This window comes from Pristiophorus japonicus, chromosome 2 (genome assembly GCF_044704955.1).
Source record: "Pristiophorus japonicus isolate sPriJap1 chromosome 2, sPriJap1.hap1, whole genome shotgun sequence".
Lineage (NCBI taxonomy): Eukaryota > Metazoa > Chordata > Chondrichthyes > Pristiophoridae > Pristiophorus > Pristiophorus japonicus.
In genome coordinates, this window is record NC_091978.1 from 21,375,429 (window position 1) to 21,387,585 (window position 12,157).

General features: G+C 41.7%; 1 protein-coding gene across 2 annotated transcripts in view; it reads right to left on the minus strand.

Moving 5' to 3' along the window:
- Positions 1-12,157, minus strand: part of dnaaf9 (dynein axonemal assembly factor 9) — a 188,772-nt gene that overhangs the window by 71,745 nt on the left and 104,870 nt on the right. For both annotated transcript variants that reach the window (XM_070866808.1, XM_070866807.1), the window contains 2 exons: positions 6,621-6,708; positions 5,786-5,889 (listed from right to left, as the gene is read on the minus strand). In XM_070866808.1, the coding sequence (XP_070722909.1) occupies positions 5,786-5,889; positions 6,621-6,708 (192 nt within the window). The remainder of the gene's footprint in view (positions 1-5,785; positions 5,890-6,620; positions 6,709-12,157) is intronic.

Consider the following 12,157-nt stretch of genomic DNA (forward strand, 5'->3'; position numbering starts at 1 on the left):
GAGAAAGGCCTTCTAGATTATGATGAGTTATGAAAAGGTAATTAATGATATTATTTTGATTGATTAAAAAGACAGTTACAAGTGGGTACAAATTTAAGATTTCACAAAAGAAATTAATAGGGGAGGTTCAAAAAATGCTTTTACTCAGGATAATCAGAATGTGGAATTCTCTGGCTCAAATCACTTTTGAAGCAGCACTCAGTAACTCAAATGGGGATCAGATAGTTGCTTGAAAAAGAAAAGCATTAACGTGTATCAGAGAGGAACAGCAAAGTGGGATTGGATTAGGTGGCTCACGTGGAGATAAACGTGAGGGTAGACTTGAATGGCCCATTTCTGAGCTGAAAATCTGTGATATGCATCAGCACTGTAATGATCGACTAAGTTTTATATCCATATAGATCACAGTAATACTTCACCGCTCCAGACAATGGAATCTTTCGTTTCTTTTTCTCAGACTAGCAGGAGGGGTACAAGGGAAATGTAATGCCCCCACTTTATGATATGACAATTCTACTCAAAAGGCTAAATGCTTTTTATAGGTAAACCCTTGAAGATGATAAGGTGCCACATAAAAGGTTACTGCACAAGATAAAAGTTGACAGGGTTGGGGATAATATATTAGCATGGATAGAGGATTGGCTAACTAACAGAAAACAGAGAGTAGAGATAAATGATTCATTCTCGGGTTGGCAATCAGTAACCAGTGGGGTGCCGCAGGGATCAGTGCTGGGACCCCAACGATTTACAATCTATATTAACGACTTGGAAGAAGGGACTGAGTAACATAGCCAAGTTTGCTTACGATACAAACATGGGAGGAAAAGCAATGTGTGAGGAGGACACAAAAAATCTGCAAAAGGACAGACAGGCTAAGTGAGTGGGCAAAAATTTGGCAGATGGAGTATAATGTTGGAAAGTGTGAGGTCACGCACTTTGGCAGAAAAAAATCCAAGAGCAAGTTATTATTTAAATGGAGAAAGATTGCAAAGTGCCGTAGTACAGCGGGAACTGGGGGTACTTGTGCATGAAACACAAAAGGTTAGCATGCAGGTACAGCAAGTGATCAGGAAGGCCAATGGAATCTTGGCCTTTATTACAAAGGGGGTGGAGTATAAAAGCAGGGAAGTCTTGCTACAGTTATACGGGGTATTGGTGAGGTCACACCTGGAATACTGCGTGCAGTTTTGGTTTCCATATTTACGAAAGGATACACTTACTTTGGAGGCAGTTCAGAGACGGTTCAGATGAGGAGGGTTGACTTCTGAGGAAAGATTGAGTAGGTTGGAATTAAAAAGAACGAGAGGTGATCTTATCAAAACGTATAAGATTATGAGGGAGCTTGACAAGATGGATGTAGAGAGGATGTTTCCACTGATAGGGGAGACTAGAACTAGAGGGCATGATCTTAGAATAAGGGGCCTCCCATTTAAAACTGAGATGAGGAGAAATTTAATCTCTGCGAGTTGTGGATGTGCGGAATTTTCTGCCTCAGAGCTGTGGAAGCTGGGACGTTGAATACATTTAAGACAGAAATAGACAGTTTCTTAAAGGGAATAAGGGGTTATGGAGAGCAGGCAGGGAAGTGGACCCGAGCCCATGATCGGATCAGCCATGATCGTATTGAATGGCGGAACAGGCTCGAGGGGTCATGTGGCCTACTCCTGCTCTTATTTCTTATGTTCTTATGATTATATTAAACAAAAAGCCGAAGTTATCACATAACCCCAACCTATCATTATGCATTGATAACTCAATTCAAGTGTTTTTAATCTAACAAAAACCTCAGGACCAGTGACTGCAAGTTCTTAGCATTGAAATTGATCTTGAAAGTTGATCAACACTGACTTACAAAGCCAAGAAAAAGTGAAACTGCAACTGTACAATGAGGTTGAGAAAGGCTGGCAGGGAGATGGGAACCCGAGAACGAATCCAAAAGGGAAGGAAGTAATGAGAGGGGATCTCAAAGAAACATAAAATTCTGACGGGATGGGACATGTTAGATGCAGGAAGAATGTTCCCGATGTTGGGAAAGTCCAGAACCCGGGGTCACAGTCTAAGGATAAGGGGTAAGCCATTTAGGACCGAGATGAGGAGAAACATCTTCACTCGGAGTTGTGAGCATGGGGAATTCTCTACCACAGAAATCTGTTGAGGCCAGTTCGTTAGATATATTCAAAAGGGAGTTAGATGTGGCCCTCACGGCTAAAGGGATCAAGGTGTATGGAGAGAAAGCAGGATCAGCCATGATCATATTGAATAGTGGTGCAGGCTCAAAGGGCCGAATGGCCTGCTCCTGCACCTATTTTCTATGTTTTTATGTCTATAAGTAACCTTTAGAGGGCTGCTGACCAAGGGACCTGTGGCTCTTTGTCAGCCAGCGCGGACATGATGGGCCGGGATGGCCTCCGTCTGCGCTGTAAATTTCTCTGTTTCTATTTAAACGGTGCCTTATTCTTTTTCAATCAACTCAAAAGATCCCATAAACAGCAATTAGATGAATGGCCTGTATTCTTATTTTGTTGGTATTGGCCGAAAGAGAAATTTGGGCAGGATACAGGCATTACCTTTAACCACCAGAATAGGTAGATGATGCATTATTTTAGTATCTCATCCAAAAGGCAATATTTAATGACCTAGATTATATACATGTCTTGGATGAACAATCTTCCATTTGAGCAGTATGAATTCTATCAATTAAGCAGAGTCAAGGGAAGCACTTGGAGGAAATATGTGGTACCACCTTGCAGAATAGCATTTTTATTTGAACATATTTGAAAAGGGACAGCAACATATTTCCATTTTGTAAAACAAATGGCAAAAATTACATTCAAAATCTGATATTTTATAAATAAACTGAGCTTTCGTGCAATTGTGGATTACACTCTTGGTCTAAAAAGAGTGACTCACTTGATGTTCCAAAATATTTGTCGAATTTAGAACAATTGCATGCAAAGTATTTGGGTAGCCGCACGCTTCTGCATTACATAATATTTAGGCAGGTCCATTTTGGAAACAGGCAGAAATGTAAAACTTTTTAATATAAAAGTTGCATTTTCTTTTCAAGGGAAACCAATCCTCCTGGACTATAATCTATTTTAAAGAGTTTACAGGAAAATTCTTCATTGTGCTCGATGTTCCCTGACACTGAGCCTATCAGGAAATGCAAGTAATTAATGGTAAATATCCCATACACAACTGAATAATGAAAGATGTTCAGTTTCAAGAGTTTCTTTGTTGTCTACAGTAATTATATATTTTCGGAGATAAAAGAACAATGGTTAATACTATAAATCTGTAATACAAACAGGGCTGTAAGCATCAGAAAGACAGGCAACTTTGATCAGCACAGCCTCAACCACTTAAAAGGATTAAACTAGCATTTCTGTATCAAAAACAAACAAAACAAAAACAGATTTCTGGTGTTGTCATTTTCAGCTAGCCCAAAAAAAAGACAAGCGATTATTATATTCATTCATGGAATGAGCGTCGATGGCAAGGACAGCATTTATTACCCATCCCCAATTGCCCTAGAGAAGTGCATGATAGGGAGAGAGTTCAAGGATTCTGACCCAGCAACAATGAAGGAACAGCGATATATTTCCATGTCGGGATGGTGTGTGGCTTGGAAGGGAACTTGCAGGTGGTGGTGTTCCCATACGCTGCCCTTGTCCTTCTAGGTGGTAGAGGTCAAAGATCTGGAAAGTGCTGTCAAAGAAGCCTTGGGAGTGTCTGCAGTGCATCTTGTAGATGGTACACACTGCAATCATAATTGTGCCAGTGAGTGGAGGGAATAAATGTTTAAGGTGGTAGATGGGCTGATGATCAAGCAGGCTGCTTTGCCCTAGATGGTGTCAAGCTTCTTGAGTGTTGTTGGAGCTGTACTCAGCTAGTCAAGTGAAGACTACTCCATCACACTCCTGACTTGTGCCTTGTAGATGGTAGAAATACTTTATGGAGTCATGCGGCGAGTCATTCGGTGCAGAAGACCCAGCCTCTGATCTGCTCGTGTAGCCACAGTATTTACGTGCCTGGTCCAGTTAGGTTTCTAATCAATGGTGACTCCCAGGACGTTGATGGTCATTGATTGTCAAGGAACTGTAGTTAGACTCTCTCTTGTTGGAGATGGTAATTGCCTGGCACTTGTGTGGCGTGAAAGTTACTTGCCACTAGTCGCGAATGTTACTTGCCACTTATCAGCTCAAGCCTGAATGTTGTCCAGGTCTTGCTACAAGTGGTCACAGACTGCTTCATTATCTGAGGAGTTTCAAATGGAACTGAACACTGTGCAATCATCAGCAAACATCTCCACTTCTGAATTTATGGAGGAAAGGTCAGCGATGATGCAGCTGGAGATAGTGACTGCCACCTGATAGCACTGTTGATGACACCTTCCATCATTTTGCTGATGATTGAGAATATTCTGATGGGGCATGAATTGGTCAGATTTGATTTGCCCTGCTTTTTGTGGACAGGACATACCTGGGCAATTTTCTACTTTTTCGGGTAGATGCCAGTGTTGTAACTGTACTGGAACAGCTTGGCTAGAAGCGAGTCGGTTTTGCAGCGTTTCAGCACTACAGCCGGAATGTTGGCAGGGCCCATAGCCTTTGCTGTATCCAGTATGCTAAGTCGTTTCTTTTTAATCACGTGGAGTGAATCCAATTGGAAGTGAAGTGTGAAGTGACAAAAAGGGATTTTATGCCAAGACGACTATTTCTCTGAAAAGCTTTTATGATGAACCTTGTCAATAAACATGCCAAAGTAGTTAAACATTTTTAACATCTAATCATGTTTATCAATATTTCACTCCCATTCCAAATGTGCAGCATGTAATATCAGTCCCAACCCTCCTCTCCTTCCCTCTACTTCTAAATTAAACACAATCTCTGTGGGTCAGTGAAAGCTAGTGCGAACAATCTGTACAAGCTGATATTCCCACTAGGGAATATTTTGTGTTGCTGAAATTATAGATTTTGATGAAGGCGGCTCTTTAGCCCTTTTGATTTAATCCTTCTAGAATACCAACTTCCCATGACAGCATCTAATTTTTTTTATTAAATTGGTCCAATTTAACTCATTTACTCTGGCAACACAATTTCACCTTCTAAACCAATTTGGTAGCAAGGTTGACGTGGATTATGTGCCTAATAGGATGTACTTGAGGTAACAGAGCTTACGGGGTTTTAGTGGACAGGTCACAAAGCATTCTGGTACCAGGATTACATATACCAGGCGACATATGCCAATTTCAAGTATTTACTGCCTGTTTCGTGTAGACATTCTCTGAAAACATCAAATGTTGGAATGACATTACGATACAAAATCGATCACGGGACTTATATTTCTTTGCTTTGTAATAATTGATGTTAAAAAGAAAACAAATCAAATGTGAGAAGGAAACAAGTCGGAAGTGAATTGTAGCAAACATTGGCCACTGCACTTCTGATGTGCCGATATGCTCACTGCGGCATATTCCAATTAGAAAACCAGGACATTTTGGAGTAAGTTAGCAGTGGAGAGATCGGCAAAATGGCCAATTGTACCTTGTACATCACCCATCTTGCCGTTACAGGAAGTTTTATTTTAACACGTCATTTCTTACAGCTTTTCCCTTCAACACAAGGTCAGCCTTACTGCTCTCCTGTGCACTGCCCCAAGGACCTGGATGGTCACCTTGGATTATGCCACCAGAACTGTATGCAATACTGAACAATTTCACTGAGATTTAGTCAGCAGTTGACTAATGTATTTAAAAAGAAACATGGCTGATAATGGCACTTACCCCATCATAATACTTTAGTGCAGCCATATGGTTCTTCGAAATTGTCATGCTCCCAGAGCGAGGATGAATAAATAAGATGCCATCAGACAAGATAAAGAGTTTACCTGAAATCAAGAAAAAATGCGATTAGTTCAAAGGGTCTTATTAATTTCTCTTGACTGTAATCTTGAATCATACAGGAGTACATTTCCATGGGTCCTGGAAGCCTTTCAGTATCTCATCTAAATGTTCACAGGAGTATTATTAGACAAATTTTGACACCGAACCACACAAAGAGATATTAGGACAGGTGGTCATAACAGGTAGGTTTTAAGGAGCGCCTTAAAGGAAGTGCTATAGGTATAGAGGTGGAGGAGTTGAGGGAGGGCATTCTTAGGGTCTAAGCATCTAAAGACACGGCCGCCAATGGTGGATCAATGAAAATCGACCAGAATTGAAGGTGCGCAGAGATCCGAGGGTTGCAGGGCTGGAGGAGGTTACAGAGATAGGGAGGAGCGAGACAATAGATAAGGACTGAAGTGTTTTATGTTTTATTTATTGTTGCGTACCCATTACAGAATTTAATCGTTTCTTAACGAAGTTCAGACTCCAGGCCTTAACCATTCCTGGTAACCCATTCAAGAATTATTTCCCAATAGCAATACTAAATTTACCTGCTCCCCCCCATGGCAAGTTGCCCTACGTATTTGAAGTAATTTATTTAACGGAATGGTATTTTTCCCTTTCAAGCGGAACAACTTTAACAAATCATATATTAGTTTCGTACTTTTTAAAAAATGGGTGCTCCACAAATATAAATTGATCCAACTACATAAGGACAAATTAATTAATTTACCTTCTTCTGGTCTGGCTGCTGAACTGCCAGAATAAACATATGCAGAGTCTCCTCTTGTAAGTAAAGTGCCCAGAAAACTTTCTTCCGCCTGAAAATAAAGAAACAGAATTCCATAATACTCTCCGAAACCATTCGAATTTCATCACCAACCGAGGGGCCAGAGCTATGGTATAGACCTCTATGATTAAAATGTTACTCTTTTCTACTGCACTACCGGAAGGATTTATGCTCCAAATAAACCCAAATGATATAGTGTGTATTGAAATAGGCACTGGTAGACTAAGATTGTAATAACCTCATTAGGCCAGTTAGTTGGAAGTAAAGTCTGCATTCTACAATTGACCATCGCACCACCAGAGTCCCTGAAATACATTTTCGTCACCTGTAGCAATATTTCAAACTACACGAAAACTCTAAATAATTCTAGCTAAGGAATGACATGAAACATATTGAAACTCTGGTCCATGGGCCATTTGCAGCACAAACTCCAGCAATCCAGCCTAGGAAGATCTAGAGACAGTTCTATTTAAGTTTATATATTTAACTTGTTGATTTAACTCGTTTGAACTTCATGGGTCTGGAATGTGGAAAAGATTGTTCTTACTACAGTACTGATGTTTCATTGTGAACAAATCCTAACTCAGAACACCTTAAACTGCTTTCACTCACATCTTGAGAATATTAATGGGAACACTAATTCAAATCTTACATATGGGCTACAATGCTCTTTGGCATGAAGGCAGAAAGCTTAAACATCCCTGATCTAGTGGTTATACAAAGACAACCCTGCGGTTTACATCTGGAAGATGGCTGCCTCTTAAAAACTGTGAACCACAATATCACAAGTGAGCTGCAGTCAGCGCTGCAAGTGGGATTAAAACCACATCTCATAGCTCTTCGTTATTCTGTTAGTATCATTTTAAATAAATGCAAATGAAGTGGACTGATTAAATTACCACATCCATGAAATACCAAAATATTTAATCAGATATTCTGGTATTACATTTATTATGTCCATAAAATCTATTGAAAAGTTCTGCATTATAGCCAGGCACTTTCCCTGCCAGCTTTTTTCCCCAATACAAGTTCCTATATTCCCGTTGATAATAAAAACTGCCTATATAAACTGGTCATCCTATAAAGCATCCTCAATCTCAGTACAGAACGAAAGGACTTGAGCTTTTCTCACAAAACTATGAAAGGTAACAATACAGAATATGTAGGACACAATCAAGGTTGAAAAGAATGAAACAGAAAACAAATCAAGAGGTAATCACTAAGTGGCAAAAGCTTAGTTTTTGAAGTCTTGAAAACTTCAGAAGGAAGGAATCACTGAGGAAGACAAGTTGTTCTAGCATGAAGGCCCTGGGAAGGAAAGAACGGGTTGAAGTTGAATAATGTGCAATGCATTTGGATTTCAGCAGAGTGACACAAGGAGCAAGAAAAGCAGGCAGTACAACATGTGTGGAGCCAAGAAGAATGGGAGCAAAGTTTAGAGGAATGACGATTACAGTAGATTTAATAAAACAGAGATAAGTGAAGGTGCAACGAAGAGGATGAAGGGTATAGAGGAATTCCTAAAATATATTCAAGCGAACCTTTTTAGCCAGTATGTAGCAAGCCCAACACGGGAGGGGGCGGTTCTGGATTTAGTTTTAGGGAATGAAGCTGGTTAGGTGTAAGGGGTATCAGTGGGAGAGCACTTGGGTGCTAGTGACCGTAATTCAGTTAGATTTAAGGTTGTTATGGAAAAAGACAAGGATAGACCAGGAATAAAAGATTCAAATTGGGGAAAGTTTTAACTTTGCTAAGCCGAGAAGTGATTTAGCCATAGTATAATGGAAACAGCTACTTGAAGATAAATCAGTGTCAGAGCAGTGGAAGGCATTCAAGGAGGAGATCCGGAGGGTTCAGGCCAACTATGTGCCCTTAAAAGAAAACGGGTGGGATTAACAAATCTAGAGCCCCCTGGATGTCGAGGGACATACAGGATGGGATAAAGAAAAATGCTGAGAATTACGTGAATAGCACGTTTAGTGAGTTGGCCACACCGCAGGTAAAGGGTACACAGCCAAATAGGGGATGGGTGACCAACAGAAAGAGCAGTGGAATTAAGGAAGTGCAGGGGTCCCCCGCGGTCATCCCCCTGAAAAACAGATGCACCGCTTTGGGTACTGTTGAGGGGGATGACTCATCAGGGGAGAGCAGCAGCTGCCAAGTTCATGGCACCGTGGGTGGCTCTGCTGCACAGGAGGGCAGGAAAAAGAGTGGCAGAGCTATATGGTAGGGAATTCAATTGTAAGGGGAATAGATAGACGTTTCTGCGGCCGCAACCGAGACTCCAGGATAGAATGTTGCTTCCCTGGTGCAAGGGTCAAGGATGTCTCGGAGCAGGTGCAAGGCATTCTGAAAAGGGAGGGTGAACAAGCTAGTTGTTGTGGTGCATATAGGTACCAACGATACAGGTAGAAAATGAGATGAGGTCCGACAAGACGAATCTAGGGAGCTAGGAGCTAAATTAAAAAGTAGGACCTCAAAAGTAGTAATCTCAGGACTGCTACCAGTGCCACGTGCTAGTCAGATTAGGAATCGCAGGATAGCTCAGATGAATACGTGACTTGAGGAGTGGTGCAGAAGGGATTCAAATTCCTGAGACATTGGAACCGGTTCTGGGGAAGGTGGGCTCAGTATAAACTGGACGGTCTGCACCTGGGCAGGACCGGAACCAATGACCATGGGGGAGTGTTTGCTAGTGCTGTTGGGGAGGGGTTAAACTAATATGGCAGGGGGATGGAAACCTATGCAGGGAGACAGAGGGAAGTAGAATGGGGACAGAAGCAAAAGATAGAAAGAGGAAAAGTAAAAATGGACGGCAGAGAAATCCAAGGAAAAAAGCAAAAAGGGCCAAATTACAGCAAAATTCTAAAAGGACAAAGTATGTTAAAAAGACAACCCTGAAGGCTCTATGCCTCAATGCGAGGAGTATTCGGAATAAGGTGGACGAATTAACTGTGCAGATAGCAGTTAACGGATATGATGTAATTGGCATCACAGAGACATGGCTCCAGGGTGACCAAGGCTGGGAACTCAACATCCAGGGGTATCAACATTTAGAAAGGATAGACAGAATGGAAAAGAAGGTGGGGTGGCGCTGCTGGTTAAAGAGGAAAAGAGTAAGGAAGGACATTGGCTTGGATGATGTGGAATCGGTATGGGTGGAGCTACGGAATACCACAGGGCAGGAAACGCAAGAACGCAAGTGGGAGTTGTGTACAGACCACCAAACAGTAGTAGAGAGGCTGGGGACAGCACAAACAAGAAATTAGGGATGCGTGCAATAAAGTTATCATGGGCGACTTTAATCTACATATTGATTGGGCTAACCAAACTGGCAGCAATGCGGTGGAGCAGCATTTCCTGGAATGTATTAGGGATGGTTTTCTAGACCAATATGTCGAGGAACCAACTAGAGGGCTGGCCATCCTAGACTGGGTAATGTGTAATGAGAAAGGACTAATTAGCAATCTTGTTGTGCGAGGCCCCTTGGAGAAGAGTGACCATAATATGGTAGAATTCTGTATTAAGATGGAGTGTGACACAGTTAATTCAGTGACTAGGATCCTGAACCTAAGGAAAGAAAACTTCGATGGTACGAGACGTGAATTGGCTAGAATAGACTGGCAAATGATACTTAAAGATCACATGGATGAACTTCAACAATTGTACATCCTTGTCTGGAGTAAAAATAAAACGGGGAAGGTGGCTCAACTGTGGCTAACAAGGGAAATTAAGGATAGTGTTAAATCCAAGGAAGAGGCATATAAATTGGCCAGAAAAAGCAGCAAACCTCAGGACTGGGAGAATTTTGTAATACAGCAGAGGAGGACAAAGTGTTTAATTAGGAGGGGGAAAATAGAGTATGAGAGGAAGCTTGCTGGGAACATAAAAACTGACTGCAAAAGCTTCTATAGATATGTGAAGAGAAAAAGATTAGTGAAAACAAATGTAGGTCCCCTTGCAGTCAGATTCAGGGGAATTTATAATGGGGAACAAAGAAATGGCGGACCAGTTAAACAAATACTTTGGTTCTGTCTTCACGAAGGAAGACACAAATAACCTTCCGGAAATACTAGGGGACCGAGGGTCTAGTGAGAAGGAGGAACTGAAGGAAATCCTTATTAGGCAGGAAATTGTGTTAGGAAAATTGATGGGGTTGAAGGCCGATAAATCCCCAGGGCCTGATAGTCTGTATCCCAGAATAATTAAGGAAGTAGCCCTAGAAGTAGTGGATGCATTGGTGATCATTTTCCAACAGTCTATCGACTCTGGATCGGTTCCTATGGACTGGAGGGTAGCTAATGCAACCACTTTTTAAGAAAGGAGCGAGAGAGAAAACGGGTAATTATAGACCTTGCTATATATATATATATAAATAATTATATAGCTTGACATCAGTAGTGGGGAAAATGTTGGAATCAATTATTAAAAATGAAATAGCAGCAAATTTGGAAAGCAGTGACGAGATCGGTCCAAGTCTGCATGGATTTATGAAAGGGAAATCCTGCTTGACAAATCTTTCTCGAATTTGAGGATGTAACTGGTAGAGCAGACAAGGGAGAACCAGTGGATGTGGTGTATTTGGATTTTCAAAAGACTTTTGACAAGCACATGGTATTGGGGGTAATGTACTGACGTGGATAGAGAACTGGTTGGCAGATAGGAAGCAGAGAGTCGGGATAAATGGGTCCTTTTCAGAATGGCAGGCAGTGGCTAGTGGGGTACCGCAGTGCTCAGTGCTGAGACCCCAGCTATTTACAATATACATTAATGATTTGGATGAGGGAATTAAGCGTAATATCTCCAAGTTTGCAGATGACACTAAGCTGGGTGACAGTGTGAGCTGTGAGGAGGACGCTAAAAGGCTGCAGGGTGACTTGGACAACTTAGGTGAGTGGGCAAACGCGTGGCAAATGCAGTATAATGTGGATAAATGTGAGGTTATCCACTTTGGTGGCAAAAACACGAAGGCAGAATATTATCTGAATGGCGGCAGATTAGGAAAAGGAGAGGTGTAGCGAGACCTGGGTGTCATGGTACATCAGTCATTGAAAGTTGGCATGCAGGTTCAGCAGGCGGTGAAGACGGCAAATGGTATGTTGGCCTTCGTGACTAGGGGATTTGAGTATAGGAGCAGGGAGGTCCTACTGCAGTTGTACAGGGCCTTAGTGAGGACTCACCTGGAATATTGTGTTCAGTTTTGGTTTCCTAATCTGAGGAAGGACGTTCTTGCTATTGACGGAGTGCAGCAAAGGTTCACCAGACTGATTCCCGGGATGGCAGGACTGACATATGAGGAGAGATTGGATCAACTGGACCTGTATTCACTCGAGTTTCGAAGGATGAGTGGGGATCTCATAAGAAACATATAAAATTCTGACGGGACTGGACAGGTTAAATGCAGGAAGATTGTTCCCGATGTTGGGGAAGTCCAGAACCAGGGGACATAGTCTAAGGATAAGGGGTAAGCCATTTAGGAC